The sequence below is a fragment of the Lepidochelys kempii genome, chromosome 9, assembly GCF_965140265.1.
Source record: "Lepidochelys kempii isolate rLepKem1 chromosome 9, rLepKem1.hap2, whole genome shotgun sequence".
In the NCBI taxonomy this organism is placed as follows: domain Eukaryota; kingdom Metazoa; phylum Chordata; order Testudines; family Cheloniidae; genus Lepidochelys; species Lepidochelys kempii.
In genome coordinates, this window is record NC_133264.1 from 987,395 (window position 1) to 1,006,094 (window position 18,700).

An 18,700-nucleotide genomic window follows, 5' to 3' on the forward strand; every position below is an offset into this window, starting at 1 on the left:
ATTCACTGAGAAAGGGCGGCATAAGGAAGTAGCTCTCTGTCGCGTTCCGTGATTGGCTCTCTCTTCCTGCGTGCCGCTGCTGTAGGCGGGGCGTAGAAACATCGCCTCATGCTGGGTTTGGTGATTGGCCAGGCCTGGCTCAGCTTCTGATCTGGTTGGATAATCTGGTTGTCACTCACGCTAGTAGGCTGCGCAGCAGGAAGCCCGCCTCTATCCCCCCAGAATTGGCCAAGCCTGTGTAGTTCGCTTTCCGATTGGCTGGCTGGGTTGTCAGTCCCTTCAGCGGGACAGGAGGAGCGCGAGCGGGGACGTCTCTCGGTCCCGTGTAGGCGTAGTAGCAACGGCTACGGCCGCCCCGCGCCGCCATGAGCCCCGCCCCGCGCGCCTAGCCCCGCCCCGCGGTCGCTGCCCGTCGCCCCGCGATGAAGGTGGCCGTGGACTTCGAGGAGTGTCTGAAGGACTCGCCGCGCTTCAGGTGGGGGGGGGCTGGGTCCCGGGGGGGGGTTCCCCTGAGCCCGCGCAGCGCCGAGCCCGCGGGAGGAACCGCGTTGCGCTGGGCTCGGGGGCGGCGGCGGCGGCGGAGTCCCAGCCGCGACCCCGCGGCCGCGGTCCTCCCTCCAGCCGTGCCTCCGTGGCCTCGCGGGGGCGTCCCGTGGCTTGCGGCAGCGACGCGGGGGGCCCGCGCCCCTGCCCCGCCCGCCGGGGCCCCCGCCCGCGCCCCTGCCCCTCCCCCGCCCGCCGGGGCCCCCGCCCGCGCCCCTGCCCCGCCCCCGCCCGCCGGGGCCCCCGCCCGCGCCCCTGCCCCGCCCCCGCCCGCCGGGGCCCCCGCCCGCGCCCCTGCCCCGCCCCCGCCCGCCCGCCTGCCCCCGGGCGGGACCCCCGGGACCCCGCGCTGCGGCGGCCGCGGGCGCGTTGCGAGCGGACTTTCTCGCCCTTTTTTCTGCGGCTGGCCCGGCCTGGCCCCCCGCGAGGAGCCCCGCACGGCCCGGGGCGGCGGCGCCTCTCTGGCCTCTCAGCGCCGCTGCGAAGCGCCCGGGGAGCGGGTGCGTCCGTCCGCGCTGAGCGCGAGCTCCCGGCGGCTTGAGGGGGGTCGTGGAGCTGTTCCGCGGCGGGGAGTTGCGGGGCGAGGTGCGGGATCGTTAGGGCTTGCCGAGGGCTCTGCGAGCCTACACACCAGGAGGTGCGGTAGAGTTGGAAAGTTTTACTTTTCATATTCGTGTCTGCAGACCCCAGGAGCTGTTGGGAGATGGGGGTCTCGTGAGACCTTTCTGCGCCCCCTCTTAAAACGCAAAGCTAACAAGGAAATGGGGACGCGGCTCTCTTGATATGTTTAAATACCTTGCACCCAATGAAGAAGCTGCCCTGCGGAGGGCCCCTGGGGCAGGGCGTGTCTTGTGAGAACTGAATTGGGACAAGGAGCTTTATAGGGGGTAGCAAAGACTACTTGGATAAAAGTCTTGATTTATTTTTTAAGTGCAAGTATTATTAAGATCCTGTGTGTACTCTGCAAAAATTAAAAACACAAACCATATTTAAACAGTGACAAATAAGTCAGACGTTGGTTGAACAGATTCTGTTGATGTGACTCATTTTCTCTGTTTATAACTGGGGGATAACTTCCTTTCTAATATGTGAAACAAATACAGGGCAACAGAACCAAAGTCTTAGTTTGAATTTTAAAAAGAAGCAGCAAATTTAAAATACATGGAAATATATCTGCTGTGGGTGACAATTGCCAATCTTAGTAAATAGTCAAATGAAAAATGTACTCTGCTGATCCAGTTTTATGTAACTGAAGCAGCCTTTCAGAAAATTTGGTTAAAATACCGGACTGAAACAATGTACAAATGAGCCCATGAAAAGCAGGTAACGGGTCCTTATATATACTGCAGAATTGCTAGCCCAATAGGATATTTTAGCTAATATCACATGGATGAACATTTCTCACATTAGTCACTTTGGGAAAGGAATATGTTCTAGCCCTGCAGACTCGGGGACTAAAAGTTATTTTACCTTTAGCTAAGAATGTTAACCAGCAAACATTTTAATTGTACAATTTTTCTTACCCCTAACATCTGTACTGTAGTTCAGTAAACTAGAAAAACTAGACAGTACCCATGGTATTCTATTCAAAACTGCCAGAGACTAGAACTGACAACAGCAGTTTCAGTCAAGCACTAAACCTGACCTGTGATGAATGAGTATAGCTCAGAGACATCTAAGTGATTTGCATATTTATAATGTATTAGGTAAGACTTGTAAAACAAAAATACCACCCACGCCCTAGTTGGCTGATGGAGAAAGTGGCTTGCATGAAGGATTGTCAATTTGAATTTACCACTTCTTAGAAGGAAAAGCCTCTATAGTCATTGGAATAATTAATGCACTGTAATGTGAGCTCACAAAAAACACTTTATTATTTTTATAGATTGAATTCACCTAGAATATTACATAACTATTGTTCAAGAAAGAAAAGGAGTACTTGTGGCACCTTAAGAAACTAACCAATTTATTTGAGCATAAGCTTTCGTGAGTTACAGCTCACTTCATCGGATGCATACTGTGGAAAGTGTAGAAGATCTTTTTATACACACAAAGCATGAAAAAATACCTCCCCCCCACCCCACTCTCCTGCTGGTAATAGCTTATCTAAAGTGATCACTCTCCTTACAATGTGTATGATAATCAAGGTGGACCATTTCCAGCACAAATCCAGGGTTTAACAAGAATGTCTGGGGTGTGGGGGGGGGGGGAGGAAAAAACAAGGGGAAATAGGTTACCTTGCGTAATGACTTAGCCACTCCCAGTCTCTATTCAAGCCTAAGTCATTATGCAAGGTAACCTGTCCCGTCCCCCCCAAACCCTGGATTTGTGCTGGAAATGGCCCACCTTGATTATCATACACATTGTAAGGAGAGTGATCACTTTAGATAAGCTAGTACCAGCAGGAGAGTGGGGTGGGGGGAGAGAAAACCTTTTGTAGTGGTAAACACCCATTTTTTTTCATGCTTTGTGTGTATAAAAAGATCTTGTGTACTTTCCACAGTATACATCCGATGAAGTGAGCTGTAGCTCACGAAAGCTTATGCTCAAATAAATTGGTTAGTCTCTAAGGTGCCACAAGTCCTCCTTTTCTTTTTGCGAATACAGACTAACACGGCTGTTACTCTGAAACCTATTGTTCAAGAGCTTTTGTAAATGTGTCATGTATTACAAATTTTACAAATTCAGACTCAAGGAAGGAAAGTGGGACTGGAAAAATCTTCAAATACTGTGAGCAATCATGAAACTGACAAAAACAATGAAGTTTCACCCTGCTGCTTAGGAAACTGACAAATTGCTGCAGAAGAGCCTAAAAGAGCAAAAACAACCAAGGAGTGCTTGTGGCACTTTAGAGACTAATTGTTAGTACTCCTCAGTTTTTTTGCTGATACAGGCTAGCATGGCTACCACTCTAAAATAGAGCAGTGGGTTAGATTAGAAGAAACTCCCTCCAGCTTCCTCAAAGCAGACCATAGACACTGGGACTGGGAAGTGGGGCAAACAATGAAAGCTTTCTCTCCTCTTTTAAAGCCTGAGAAGGTAGTAGGTTTTTAATTAATCTGATATCTGCTAGTCAGAGTCTGATAAAAAGGTGGAGCAACTTGTCAGGGTCTGAGGACAGCAGGCTGGTAAGAATCCCAGCTGTCTGTGGGTAGGTACTTGAGTGTTTTAGGAGGGCAGTGCTCATGGATCTTGCTGCTGCTGGTAATTGTCTGAAGTGGTGTTAGTAACACAGGTAATTTATTTTAGCTCTTCTCTTTAAACACAAAGATGAGCAGCTATATGAATTGGTAATTGTCATATGCAGAACATCTTCTCTAACTAGGAGCAAGTTGGAATGTGCAATTGACTAATTTACCTTTAGAGTTAGGAAATCTTTTAAAAATATCTAATGGTAACAAAAATCAGTTCTGCTAAAATCCATTGCATTTATTTTCTAGCTAGTTATCCCTCCCTCTCTCCTTTTTTAAAAAAATACAAACAAAAAACGCTTGTTTTGGCTTATTGTTGCTATCTAGTAACCCACAGTTTTCCTAATTTTTTTCTTGAGCCTTTATAGAGGCAACACTAAATATTTGTAAAATATTATTATAATGTAAAAGAGTAACCAATATTCCTTTACAGATAACTTTAAAAGAAAATAAAAACCAAATCTGAGTCCTTATGAGTATTCTTATCCTTTGTATCACTTTTTTCCAGCAGCGTGCTTACATGCTGCTATTATCATAACAAAAATCCATACCATTCAAGCTCAGTTGTATACTAGTTTTTCCCTCCCATATTGAGTTTTATCAAATTTATTTTATTTCTGGATTTATAAAATGTGCCTATCACACACACAGTGTGCTCTTAATAAATTGTGAATTTTTTAAACTACTGTCAAAGTAAACATATGCCAACCCCAAAATAGATCCCTGTTTCCTGAAAACACCTGACTAAATGATGATTTGCATTTGCATGATCTAAGCATGAAATGTGAGATTTCCAAAGCACTTAGAAAAGGTGAGTAAATATCACTTATTCCCATTTTACATGTGAGATGACTGGGGTGCAGAGAGAAAATATAATTTGACCAGAATCACATGATGATCATTGGCAGTTAGGAACAGAACCCAGACTGTCTCATTCCCAGCTGTGCTAACTGCACTAGACCTTGCAAGTTCACGGACTCTGTCTACCAGCATAATGGAGCGAGGAAATTCCAGAGTTGAGGGCCCTCCATTGATGATGCCTGGCTTCCAGTTCCCTAGTGTTCAGATTCAGGGACTGTGACCCACCCTAACTTGATCTGTCATGATATCACATAGATTGTGAGGCAGTGTTTCCAGTAGTGAAGAACAAACCACACTGAGCTTTATGCATCAAAATAAACTGCTTGAATGGCCACAAGCAGCAAGGAAGGAGCCAGTGCAGTCTTGGAGAACTGGTCTCGTGCTATTTGTGGTTCTCCATAGAATACTGGCCCAAGTTCAAGATCCTAATTCTAATCTTCACACCTTTCCATGGGCTGGGATCAAGCTGTCTGAAGCACCACCCAGCTGTCTATAACCAAACCTTCCATGACAACCGCATTTCTCAGGAACAGCGTAGTGGTCTAGAACAAGAATAAGACTGAGAGCTGGAGACAAAGCTTGTTTAGTGGTTGGTCCCACAATTGTAGAACTCCCTTGGTCACATCAGGATGTTTACGTATCTCTGTCTTCAGACTCATTTTATAACATCCTTACTTTCCCTGAGAAATTAAATAAACCCCAATAACACCAGTTATCCCTCACTATCATGGAACAAGAAGAGAGAAAGACTGCTGCTCCATTTTATTGGAGCCATTAAGGTTTGTGCATGCTTCGTTGAGTAAGTGTTACCTTTTCTCATACCTTCTCTTTTTGTCTTTTAATGACGCTTGATGTGTCATGTTAAATATAGACTGTAAGCTCTTTGGGGCAAAGATGTCCCTTTACTCTTTTTCTGTGAGGATCTGAAAAACAATACCCTATATAAAGCATGAACGTAGGCCAGAGTAGCATTTGCAGTAATTTACTGCGTCGTAATGGTTTAGGTGCTCACACATTTTTCATTCTGCTTGGTTCATAGGCAATGTCTAATTTAATCAGTTGCAGAATGCTGTTTGAACTTTGCACTTAAACAGTGCAACAACTTACTGGCTTTCAGGTTCCAAGCTCTGTGCTCCATCAGGAACTATGAATTTTCTCAAATCCTCTCCCAAAAAGATGGAAATAATATTTACAGCTTTTTTTGTTGCGGCGTAATATTTTGTTGATGGTGACTTGATTAGTCCTGCCACCATATTAAAAACCAGTAGTTGTGTTAATTGTAATGTTGTTGTTTGAGAAATATGAATACATGATTAGATATCTTTTTCTGTCCCCTAAATTTATTTTTGTCTTAATTAGAGCATGAAATAGTCATTTACCCTTTTGCCATTGCAGGACTAGATTACTGCACTTCTTTTTTTTAACAGGCTTGCTTGAAAACACCTTGCATAAATGGGATAGTCTTGCCTGTTGTTCTAGAACTTCTTTTGGCAAATATTCTGGGGACTTCAGAATTTTTTCTCAGTGCTCTGAAACCAAAGTTTAGTTGATAAGCTCCTCTGACCAAAATAACTGTCAATTTGAAATCCAGGTAATTGTAAGAAAGCAAGCTGAACTGTGCTGAACTGGGGTTTTTTATGTTGTTGCCTTGATTGATTACATGAGTTGTACAGGTGCCATTAAAGTGGACAGTTCAATCCCTTGCATATGTTCTGAGTGTGTAATATAAAATTCTTATGTATTCTTGATTCAGAAAGTGCGTTTATGAAGAGAAAATGAGAATGTCAGAAGAATCCTCCGATTGGAATACAATGCTGTTAACATTAAATGACAAAATACAGTACAGAAATGAACAAGTATTTCTTAAAATTCTCTTGCATTTTTATATCAGTTGTGTGAGAAGCAGATGTTTGGATGTGGATTACAGTGGTAGTAATACAAGAGGAAACTGATGTGTTATACATCCTTGTGCTCAGCTTACTCAAATAACTGGTTTGCATAAGTGAATAGTTAAATGTTGGTCTTAATCTACCAATGACAAATATAAGCAACTTACATGGACAATATTAAACTTAGAGAATTGTATCTTTTAACAGCATACCTGGGAGTAAATAGGAAAAATTCTATGAGCTGAACTTACTTTTCTGAAACTGTTCTGTCATGTAATGGGTGCGGTTGGGTATTTTTGGTTACTTATTCCGAGTAAAACTGAGCTGGAGTGCCCCTCCTCCTCTTCTTCCCCAGGCATTCAGGCCAGGCTGTTGGTCCTGGGGCGGTGGGGCTTCAGCTGTGAACCTCGCGTGGGAATGACAGCCAGCGGGTATTGTAAGTAACGCAGTGTTTACACGGACACTGCATTGCCCTAATTACATTGACCTAAGCGTGACATCTCTCACAGACATGGAGTTCATAGGTCGGTGTAGTGGGTGACTTACATCAGCAGAAGCAACATTGCAATGTAGACACAGAATTAGGTCGATGTAAACTGCCTTATGTCAATCTAACTAGTGTAGACCGGGTTATAGTAATTCTTAACTTTGGTTCTTCTTCGAGTGCTTGCTCATGTCTATTCCATTCTAGGTGTTGGAGACTTTTGCCTAAGCGCTATCTGTAGGGTGGGATTCAGCATCCCTTTGAGTGCCGCGCTAATGTGTCGGTATATTAGGTGCCGCGGACTCAACACCCTCTCTGTTCCTTCTTCCTGTCTGTTGATGGTTGGTTGGAGTACCTTGTCTTGCAGATGGTAAGAGCATTAGTGATTTTTACAGCTTTTCTTATCTTCTTTGTATATAGTTTATCTTCTTTTGTATATTTTAGTTAGCTGTTAAGTGTTAGATTAGTTGGCAGTTAGAGACCCAGCTGGGATTTCGTCCCGGAGCAGGGCATGCTCCACTCTCCTAACTTCAAACCGTGCTGGTTGTGCAGCAGGCCAATGCATATCGGTGACCCCCACAACAGCTGTTTGAAGTGTTTGGGGGAAACTCATAGAAAGGAAAAGTGTCAAATCTGTAAAAACATTTGACCTAGAACCCAAAAGGAATGGGATATCCACTTGAAGGCCCTCCTCATAGAGGCTGCATTTTGTCCTGCATCAGAGCCCTCCCACTCGGCCCCATGCTGAGTACTTTGGCTTCGGTGTGGAGTGCTCCGCCCGGCACCGTTCCCCCTCACCAGTGCCTAAGTGGCAAAAGAAGAGCCTCCTGACACTGGAAGGGAAGGGGGCTTTGAGCAAAGGACCGATGTCAGGCCACGTGACTGCCTTGGGGCTTCGCTGGTGTACTGTAGAGGTTGGACCTCCCCAGCCCAACCAGGGATCCGCCTCTGGGGAGTGGCAGGAGACCCTGGTCTCTCCCAGGACCCTCATAGTCTGAAGTGGCCCTGGCGGCTAAAGAATAAGTAGGTTGACTGGCACCACAGGCACTGCATCAGGCGGAAGACTTGGCTAAGACCCTGACATCTAAGGGCCAGCTGATCATGGGACTGCCTCATAGGGCAGTGGAGCACCTTGGTCACCGGGCTGCAGGCGCAGATCTCCATCTCTGCGGCCGTGGACCCCAGCACCGTATCCTAGGTCTCCGACCAGAAGGCCGAGGTCTTTGACACACTCCCCACCTACAAGACGTGGGACGCCAGACTCTCGGTGCCGGTCCCCATACCACAGGTATCGGCAAGCTTCCCATCAGAGATCGCCGTGGTCCAGGTCATCTTTGCCTAGATAGTTTCCCAGTCATTGGTCCCCGCCCAGGCAGGGCTGCTCCTGGTCACGGCACCAGTCCCCTTTCCCTGGTACCGTTTGAGCAGGAGTTGTCCCCGGACGAAGCGGTGGTAGATCCCTCCCAAACAGGCAGTCCTCTGACGGCTTCAGTGTGCACCAGACCCTCCTCAAAAGGGTGGTTGCTAACTTGAACCTACAGTCTGAGGAGGTTGCGGAGGAGTCTAATTACCTATTTAACCTTATAACCTCATCTACCCCAGCCCGGGTCATGTTGTCTGTTCACCCAGGCGTCCTTAAAATTGTCAAATCACTGTGACAAACCCCCTCTTCCATTCTGTCAACTTCTAAGAAGGTGGCAAAGAAATATTACGTCCCTACGAAAGGGTTCGAATAACTCTACATGCACCCTCCAGCAACGTCACTGGTCGTGTACGCTGTGAACAAATAGGACAGGTAGGGCCACATTAGTGACACACCCAAGAACAAAGATGCCAAGAGACCTGATTTATTTGGCAGGAAGATTTATTCAACAGTCAGCCTACAAATCTGGGTGTCTAATCACCAGGCACTGATAGGCAGGTACAGTTTTAACCTATGGGATTCCCTTAACAAATTCAAAGAGGCCATCCCACAGGATTGAGCCCAGGAGTTTGTCACTTTGGTGGACGAGGGTACTGCAGTGGCAAATGGCCTTGGACGCTGTTGACTCAGAGGCCAGGATGGTTGCCTCTGCGGTGGCCATGAGGTGCAGCTCCTGGTTGCAGTCCTCCAGGTTGTCCCAGGAGATGCAGGCCACTATTCAGGACCTCCCATTTGAGAGGGTGATGCTCTTTTCCAAGCTCAGGGCCTTAAAGACTGCCGCTCCACCCTCTGCTCCTTGGGCATTCACACTCCTCAGCAGGCCAGGAAGCCGTTCTGTCCTCTGCCCCCGCAGTCTAGGTCCTGGGGAGCTCCCCGATCAGGTTCCTACAGGAGAAAGGACAGAGACAAGGGTCTAAATGGCAATACCATCATCTTCCTACCTGTCTGCTCAGCCTGACCCTCCCAGAAACCAGGGACGCCAGAAGCAGTCATTTTGAGGGTGTGCTCAAGGATTACACCCCAGTCACTTCACTTGATCTACCCTCCCTCTCTTTCCTTGATCGCCTCCGTCCCTTCCAGTTGGCCTGGTCTTGGCTAACCTCAGACCGTTGGGTGCTGGAAGTAATATCCTCAGGTTACACCCTACAGTTCATAGACAACCCTCTCTTCCACCCCCCTTCCCCATCCCTTTCAGGGACTCTTCTTACAAGCAGCTGCTTGTCTAGGAGGTCGAAAATCTCCTGCGCCTGGGGGCAGTGGAGGAAGTACCTCAGAACATGAAGGGAAAGGGATTCTATTCCCACTACTTCCTAATCATAGAATATCCTAGAATATCAGGGTTGAAAGGGACCTCAGGAGGTCATCTAGTCCAACCCCCTGCTCAAAGCAGGACCGATCCCCAGTTAAATCATCCCAGCCAGGGCTTTGTCAAGCCTGACCTTAAAAACTTCTAAGGAAGGAGATTCCACCACCTCCCGAGGTAACCCATGCTAGTGTTTCACCACCCTCGTAGTGAAAAAGTTTTTCCTAATATCCAACCTAAATCTCCCCCACTGCAACTTGAGACCATTACTCCTTGTCCAGTCATCTGCTACCATGGAGAACAGTCTGGAGCCATCCTCTTTGGAACCCCCTTTCAGGTAGTTGAAAGCAGCTATCAAATCCCCCCTCGTTCTTCTCTTCCGTAGACTAAACATCCCTGGTTCCCTTAGCCTCTCCTCATAAGTCATGTGTTCCAGTCCCCTAATCATTTTTGTTGCCCTCCGCTGGACTCTTTCCAATTTTTCCACATCCGTCTTGTAGTGTGGGGCCCAAAAGTGGACACAGTACTCCAGATGAGGCCTCACCAGTGTCGAATGGAGGGGAACGATCACGTCCCTCGATCTGCTGGCAATGCCCCTACTTATACACCCCAAAATGCCATTGGCCTTCTTAGAAACAAGGGCACACTGTTGACTCATATCCAGCTTCTCATCCACTGTCACCCCTAGGTTCTTTTCTGCAGAACTGCTGCCGAGCCATTCGGTCCCTAGTCTGTAGCGGTGCACTGGATTCTTCCGTCCTAAGTGCAGGACTCTGCACTTGTCCTTGTTGAACCTCATCAGATTTCTTTTGGCCCAATCCTCCAGTTTGTCTAGGTCCCTCTGTATCCTATCCCTACCCTCCACCGTATCTACCTCTCCTCCCAGTTTAGTGTCCTCTGCAAACTTGCTGAGGGTGCAATCCACACCATCCTCCAGATCATTAATGAAGATATTGAACAAAACCGGCCCCAGGACCGACCCTTGGGGCACTCCGCTTGATACTGGCTGCCAACTAGACATGGAGCCATTGATCACTACCCGTTGAGCCCGACAATCTAGCCAGCTTTCTGTCCACCTTATAGTCCATTCATCCAGCCCATACTTCTTTAACTTGCTGGCAAGAATACTGTGGGAGACCGTGTCAAAAGCTTTGCTAAAGTCAAGATACAATACATCCACTGCTTTCCCTTCATCCACAGAACCAGTAATCTCATCATAGAAGGCGATTAGATTAGTCAGGCATGACCTTCCCTTGGTGAATCCATGCTGACTGTTCCTGATCACTTTCCTCTCCTCTAAGTGCTTCAGAATTGATTCCTTGAGGACCTGCTCCATGATTTTTCCAGGGACTGAGGTGAGGCTGACTGGCCTGTAGTTCCCAGGATCGTCCTCCTTCCCTTTTTTAAAGATGGGCACTACATTAGCCTTTTTCCAGTCGTCCGGGACTTCCCCCGATCTCCATGAGTTTTCAAAGATAATGGCCAATGGCTCTGCAATCACATCCGCCAACTCCTTTAGCACTCTCGGGTGCAACGCATCCGGCCCCATGGACTTTTTCTAAATACTCCCGAATCACTTCTTTCTCCACAGAGGGCTGGTCACCTCCTCCCCATGATGTGCTGCCCAGTGCAGTAGTCTGGGAGTTGACCTTGTTTGTGAAGACAGAGGCAAAAAAAGCATTGAGTACATCCTCTGTCACTAGGTTGCCTCCCTCATTCGGTAATGGGCCCACACTTTCCTTGACTTCCTTCTTGTTGCTAACATAGCTGAAGAAACCCTTCTTGTTACTCTTGCTAGCTGCAAGTCCAGGTGTGATTTGGCCTTCCTGATTTCACTCCTGTATGCCCGAGCAATATTTTTGTACTCTTCCCTGGTCATTTGTCCAATCTTCCACTACTTCTTGTAAGCTTCTCTTTTGTGTTTAAGATCAGCAAGGATTTCACTGTGAAGCCAAGCTGGTCGCCTGCCATATTTACTGTTCTTTCTACACATTGGGATGGTTTGTCTCTGTAACCTCAATAAGGATTCTTTAAAATACAGCCAGCTCTCCTGGACTCCTTTCCCCCTCATGTTCTTCTCCCAGGGGATCTTGCCCATCAGTTCCCTGCGGGAGTCAGTCTGCTTTTCTGAAGTCCAGGATCCGTATTCTGCTGCTTTCCCTTCTTCCTTGTGTCAGGATCCTGAACTCGACCATCTCATGGGAACCTGGGAGGCAGTGACCATCCACTTTTGCTTCCCTACTGATTCTTCCCGGTTTGTGAGCAGCAAGTCAAGAAGAGCTCTGCCCCTAGTTGGTTCCTCCAGCACTTGCACCAGGAAATTGTCCCCTACGTTTTCCAGAAACTTCCTCGATTGCCTGTGCACCGCTGTATTGCTCTCCCAGCAGATATCAGGGTGATTGAAGTCTCCCATGAGAACCAGGGCGTGCGATCTAGTAACTTCTGTGAGTTGCCGGAAGAAAGCCTCATCCACCTCATCCCCCTGGTCCAGTGGTCTATAGTAGACTCCCACCACGACATCACCCTTGTTGCTCACACTTCTAAACTTAATCCAGAGACACTCAAGTTTTTCTGCAGTTTCATACTTGAGCTCTGAGCAGTCATACTGCTCCCTTACATACAGTGCAACTCCCCCACCTTTTCTGCCCTGCCTGTCCTTTCTGAACAGCTTATATCCATCCATGACAGTACTCCAGTCATGTGAGTTATCTCACCAAGTCTGTTATTCCAATCGCATCATAATTCCTTGACTGTGCCAGGACTTCCAGTTCTCCCTGCTTGTTCCCCAGGCTTCGTGTAAATCCTGAAAGCAAAAGGGGGCCTCAGACCCATCTTGGACCTGTTTCGTCTCAGCAGGTCTCTCAAGAAGTTGAAATTTCTCATGGTCTCCCTGGTTTCCGTTATCCCCTCCCTGGATCCAGGAGACTGGTATGCCGCCCTTGACTAAAACATGTATTTCCATTTTCCCGGGTCACAGACACTTCCTTAATTTTATGCTGGGCCAGCGCCATTTCCAATTCACAGCAATGCCCTTTGTTTCTCATCATCCCTGAGAGTGTGCACAAAGTGCATAGCGCCAGTGGCCACTTACCTCCGGCATTGGGGTGTTCAAATTTATCTGTACCTTGATGACTGGCTGATAAAGGGCCAGTCCCAGGATCAGGTGCAGTGGCGGCATCTCAATGTGGTTTGTTCCACCTGCCGTGACCTGGGGCTGTTAATAAATGAGAGAGTCAATCGTATCCCCAGTGCAGTGCATAGAATTAATTGGAGCAGTCCTCGACTCTACTCAGACCAGAGCCTTAGGCCCTGAGGCTTGGTTCCAAGCCATGGGAGACCTCATCTCGTTCATGCAAGCCCACCCTCTCACCTCTGCTCACACATGCGTGCTATTGTTGGGACACATGGCGGCCTGCACCTACATGGTTCGGCACATGCGTCTCTGCCTTAGGCCCCTGCATGCACAGTTGGTGTCAGTCTACATCCCCAAGAGGCACAGAATGGGTGGGTGGTCAGGGTTCCGGACCATGTACTGTTGTCATTCACCTGGTGGCAGAATTCTACATCGGTAATTGAAAGAGTCCCCTTTGTGGCTCCATCCTGTCGGTGACCCCCGTCTCCGATGCATCGGACCTGAGGTGGGGAGTCCACCTAGGCAATCTTAGCATGCGAAGTCATTGGTCCAGTCATGATTGCTCTCTACATGTCAATGTCAGAGAGCTCAGAGGTTTGCCTGGCCTGCCAAGCCTTTCTACCTCATAAAGAAAGCAAGGTGGTCCAGGTCCTAACAGACAATATAGTGACTATGTTCTATATCAACAAGCAAGGCGGAGCTAGATCGTCTGCCCTTTGTCAGGAAACCCTCGGGCTCTGGGACTCCTGTCTGTAGCATAACATCCATCTCGTAGCAGCTCACTTCTCCAGGGCCAAGAACCTTGGGGAATGTTACGTCCACTCTTCTTAGAATTCTGAGGTGCCTCATCGCTGGCCCTGACACTGTCAGTTTTCTCTCTTGAGTTGCTGCCCAGGTGTGACCCTGATGTTCTTTTTTTCACTTATTCTTTCCCCTAGAAGTTTTTCTGTTTGCAGAATATCCACCCTCATTTTATCAATGAGGAATTCAGGGAGCTACTGCTGCTAATGTCCTTTTAATAATAATTTACAGTTGCCAGCTCTTGAAAACTAAATGACTACTTAAGATAACTACTCTTTTTTGTGTGTCCTTGTTTTTCATCTTGAGCACCAGGAATAGTTTACTCCTACTGACTTCTGGTTACCTGTCACATTTTGTATATGCCAATTATTTTGATTTCACTTTCTGAATATATATTCTTTCATAATTTTCTTTTTCTGACACAGGAATCTTAACTTTCCTGGGACAACCATTATTTCTTTTAGTGTGTTAAGTGGTCTTTCCCAAGCATTTTTCATAGCCCAAGATAGGAAGATAATGTTTGTTTCACTGTTTGCTTCCTCTCCATGCAACCATCTGATTATTTATACAGCTTCTTTCTTTATCTATACTTAATATTCTCTCCTGTGTCTCTCCTTTTCTGCTTACTAGTTTATATTCATCCCAGCAGATCTATCTACCCAGTCAGCCGATTTGTTGTTGCACCTTTTTGTGTGCATGTAATCATCACGCTTCTGTCTGCCCATTTGCCTTTTTTTATAGTTTATATATTGCCATTGGGGTGGTGTGTGTGTGTGTAGTGCTTCAGATGAACACAAGTTCTTGCTCCAAGGACCTTACTATGTAAACAACCCAAACTTATGAAAGATAACGTTAAGCCATATGGGGAGAGGAGAGGGACATTACATAAAACAAAACAAAGGGAAAAGAGGCACAAACTTGAAAACAGACTATATTTGCAGCTATATTCTTAGTACACTTGGTTCCTCATGTACTTGGGCATAGATATGTCCAAGAAAATGATCATTTAGGGAGGTGCTGTTCTCTAGTTTACTTGTTATAATTCCTGACACCTAGTTTTCGTGACCTTTTGTCTACAGTTGTTTGTCACTGATGAGAATATGGACCAAAACTGTTCTCTCTTCAGTTTCAGCCTGATTCTAGTCCACTTGTCCTATGATATCTCCTACACTGCCAAAAATCATGAGACTTGGTCATCACTCAGGCGATCTGTTTTGGAACCTGGCTCAACCATAGACTCTGTGTGTGTCCATGAGCAAGTCACTTAGTCTCTGTTCCTCAGTTTGCCATTTATAAAATTCAGATAGTAATATTTCCCTATCTCACAGGGTTGTTTTGAGGACAAATTAATGTTTGTGATATATAATTTAGCTGAAGGGATCCATATAAGCCCTTAGATTGACACGTACAGATGATAATGAGTGTGATAGATTAATATGCAAAGAAGAGTTGTGGAATACATTTAATATGTTCTTTTAATGTACTTTTTTAACAACCGTTTTAAGCTGAGTATTCTGAATATAGTAAGGACTTATTGGTCAGGTGATTCTGCAAGAAAAGTACAAGAGGCAAGCTAAGTTAAGTGTATGAGATCATTGCAATTTGGCAAATTAATTCTGAAATTTTACAGAAAACTAACATAATTCCTCAGAAAACAAAATCCCAATGTTTAGTAAGATACTGCAAACATGGTACAGCATTTTTGAGTTGTTAGGGCAACAGTGAGCTAATACTGCTAACTTTCAAAGATGCCCACAGTTGTCTCAAGATTTGAAACATGATAAATGTAAGCAAATGCTCAAAAATTACTCATCTACCTTTAGTAATCCCAAATTTTGGGAGCCATCCCTCACATACTTGAAACTTGGATTTCTTGCTAGGATCTACCAAATAGGAATGTGAGGAACAAGGGCTAAATTACAGCTGGAATATCCAGGGAAGAGATGGTCTTCTATAATGGTTGACGACCACTATAGGTTAAATATAAATTTAAATTGCGTAAATAAATTTAGTCTCGATAAATATAGTTTGGAGACAAAGATTTTTTCAGTTGCTAGGTTTGCCATTACTTTGTTTAGTAGTGATGCCTTTAAAAAAGTTAGTATGAATACTCAATTTGTACAGAAATGTGTTAGAATTTGAGGAATCGCCTGCTTTGCAAGTTTGTATTTGCAATTTAAGAATGCGTGTGGAGAATCTTTGACTCTGTCCTTTCTTGTCTTGAGGTAAATTTTCAGATTGGTGTAACATAATATTTAGTGCAGAGGAATGGGAAGTAGGATGAGGAAGCAGTTGGGGTCATGCTGTTTTGCAGTGTAAATTTAGCTCTGGACTTGTTGGTTTGGACACATAATTGAGGACAGGATTTTGTCAAGTAACCTTAAATGATGGGCATTTTGTCCACAGTAACACATACACTGGCTCTGGATTTGAAGCTACTAACTAAAATGGTCAATCCCTCTTACCTAGGCCACCTAAAACCCAAATCTACTTGACCGAGTTAGAGAGCTCTGTTAGCTTGTATTGCTCAGATTTCCTAATCTCCTTAAATGTTAAAGTGAGGAAGTAAGAACAGTGGGAAAAGGACAAAAGGGCGTTCACCACAAAACCATTCACTTGTTAGCTGTCCCTCATTAAATGGAACATGGCAATGGTGCTTTATTTACTTTTGTTACTCTAGAGCCAGCCTTTGAAGTTGAATGCAGCTACACTGTAGTAAATGAAAAAGTGATTGCGGTAACTTCACCATAAAATTAGACATTTGAAGAAAACTGGAATTCACTGGATAATCTATAGCTAATTTTGCTTATCCATTTTATGCTATTGAACTGGTGTGGATATTCGTCTGAAGGAGACAGCTGCTAGTCCAAGTCATGCATCGGGGGTACATGCAGGAAACTTGACTCTTCCCAGATTTTGAAAATGTCACTTTACTAACATTGTGTTTTTACAGTACAACTTGGCATTGATAAAACTTCAAACAATGAAAACCTATTGTCCCCATCTCAGAAATAGAAAATGTACAGGCTGCTGGCTAGGGGTATCTCCACAGATAGCACTTAATTTTGTACTCTTGTATACTGGCCAGCTGCCAGTGAAAGTATAGTCTTCTGAGCCTTTCACTTAATTGAAATAAATCTGAAGAAATTATGGTAGCATTTGGCTAGCTCTGCTTTCCTTGTGTACCGAGGTTCTATCTCTTCTTTCTAAGGAAATTATCTCCTAAATTTGAGATGCGTTATTCCTGTAAAATTATGACTCAATGTTATATGTTGAGTATCACCTTGAGGCCTCAGACAGGTGGCACCCATTGTGTTAGGCGCTGTACAAACATGCAGTGACTGACAGCTCCCGCCTCCCAAACCTTATAGTCTAAAACAAGACATAACACCTGAGTGAGGCAAGGAGATTGGAGTAACAAATTGGCCAGCCTTCCTGCATCAATTAGAGGGTGAGGTAACTATCGTCACTTTCATTTTGTTCTTTCAAAAAAAAAAAAGACAATTAATTAAGCCAGACCTTAAGTTTTTTTTCCCCATCATCTCCCCTACTGCTCCTTCCATCCATCTGAGGCCATTCAGGGAGATTGACTCTAACCACACTGCACCACACTCGGTGGGTGGCTGCAGAGGAGAGAGTGATGTTCTTGAGTCTGCATTACAGAGTGAACATAAGATTGGCCAGACTGGGTCAGACCAAAGGTCCATCCAGCCCAGTACCCCATCTGCCGACAGTGGCCAATGACAGGTGCACCAGAGGGAGTGAACAGAACAGGTAATGATCAGGTGATCTCTCTCTCTCTCACCATCCATCTCCACCCTCTGACAAACAGAGGCTAGGGACACCATTCCTTACCCATCTAGGCCAATAGCCATTAATGGACTTAACCTCCATGAATTTATCCAGTTCTCTTTTAAACCGTTTTATAGTCTTAGCCCTCACAACGTCCTCAGGCAAGGAGTTCCACAGGTTGACTGTGTGCTGAGTGAAGAAGAGCTTCCTTTTATTTGTTTTAAACCTGCTACCCATTAATTTCATTTGGTGGCTCCTAGTTCTTATATTATGGGAACAAGTAAATAACTTTTCCTTTTTCACTTTCTCCACACCACTCATGATTTTACATACCTCTATCATATCCCCCCTTAGTCTCCTCTTTTCCAAACTGAAAAGTCCTCGTCTCTCTAATCTCTCCTCATATGGGGGCTGTTCCAAACCCCTAATCATTTTAGTTGCCCTTCTCTGAACCTTTCCTAATGCCAGTATATCTCTTTTGAGATGAGGGGACCACATCTGTATGCAGTATTCAAGATGTGGGCGTACCATGGATTTATATAAGGGAAATAAGATATTCTCCATTGTCAAAGTCAGATTCATTACTCTCAAAATTCGTCAGACCACTCTGTTTATTAGCAAAGCGCTTTGCCAATGCACCCAGATATGTGAGCCTCCTGCAAAAGCTCAAGCTAACTTATTTAAACCGATAAGGGAAAGCCAATTTAACATAAGAGACAAGAGGAAGCAGAAACTGACAAATATACATACATATCTTATTTGCATACTAACGTTTACCAATCTCCTAGCTAAGTAGGAGCTCCAAGTTAATTAGTTTGAAGACCCATTGTCTCACACTCCTTAATGTTTCTCTTCCTGACAACTATATTTCAACAAACCCTTCAAGGAGCATTTCTTTAATGAATTATAATTTCAATATAATTCTTTCTATTTTCACAGTCCCTTCTTTTGGTCAAGCTACACAATGACCAACAATTACTGGGTTCCACATATCAATCGTTCTTTCTCTTTGTTCATCTGTGATACTTAAAATCATCACATTAGCACTCTGGTTTGGGGCAGCTATCATAGAATCATAGAATATCAGAGTTGGAAGGGACCTCTAGAGGTCATCTAGTCCAACCTCCTGCCCAGAGCAGGACCAATCCCCAACTAAATCATCCCAGCCAGGGCTTTGTCAAGCCTGACCTTAAAAACTTCTAAGGAAGGGGATTCCACCACCTCCCTAGGTAACGCATTCCAGTGTTTCACCACCCTCCTAGTGAAAAACTTTTTCCTAA

The 18,700-nt window shown here is 45.4% G+C and overlaps 1 protein-coding gene across 3 annotated transcripts in view; it reads left to right on the forward strand.

Annotated features, from left to right (window-relative positions):
• The first annotated feature begins 247 nt into the window (after positions 1-247).
• ACAP2 (ArfGAP with coiled-coil, ankyrin repeat and PH domains 2) overlaps positions 248-18,700 on the forward strand; it is a 121,164-nt gene continuing 102,711 nt past the window's right edge. For 2 of the 3 annotated variants that reach the window (XM_073358980.1, XM_073358983.1), the window contains exon 1: positions 248-475. In XM_073358980.1, coding sequence (XP_073215081.1) covers positions 423-475 — 53 coding nt within the window. In that variant the 5' untranslated portion in view covers positions 248-422. The remainder of the gene's footprint in view (positions 476-18,700) is intronic. The other variant, XM_073358981.1, reaches the window with a different exon arrangement.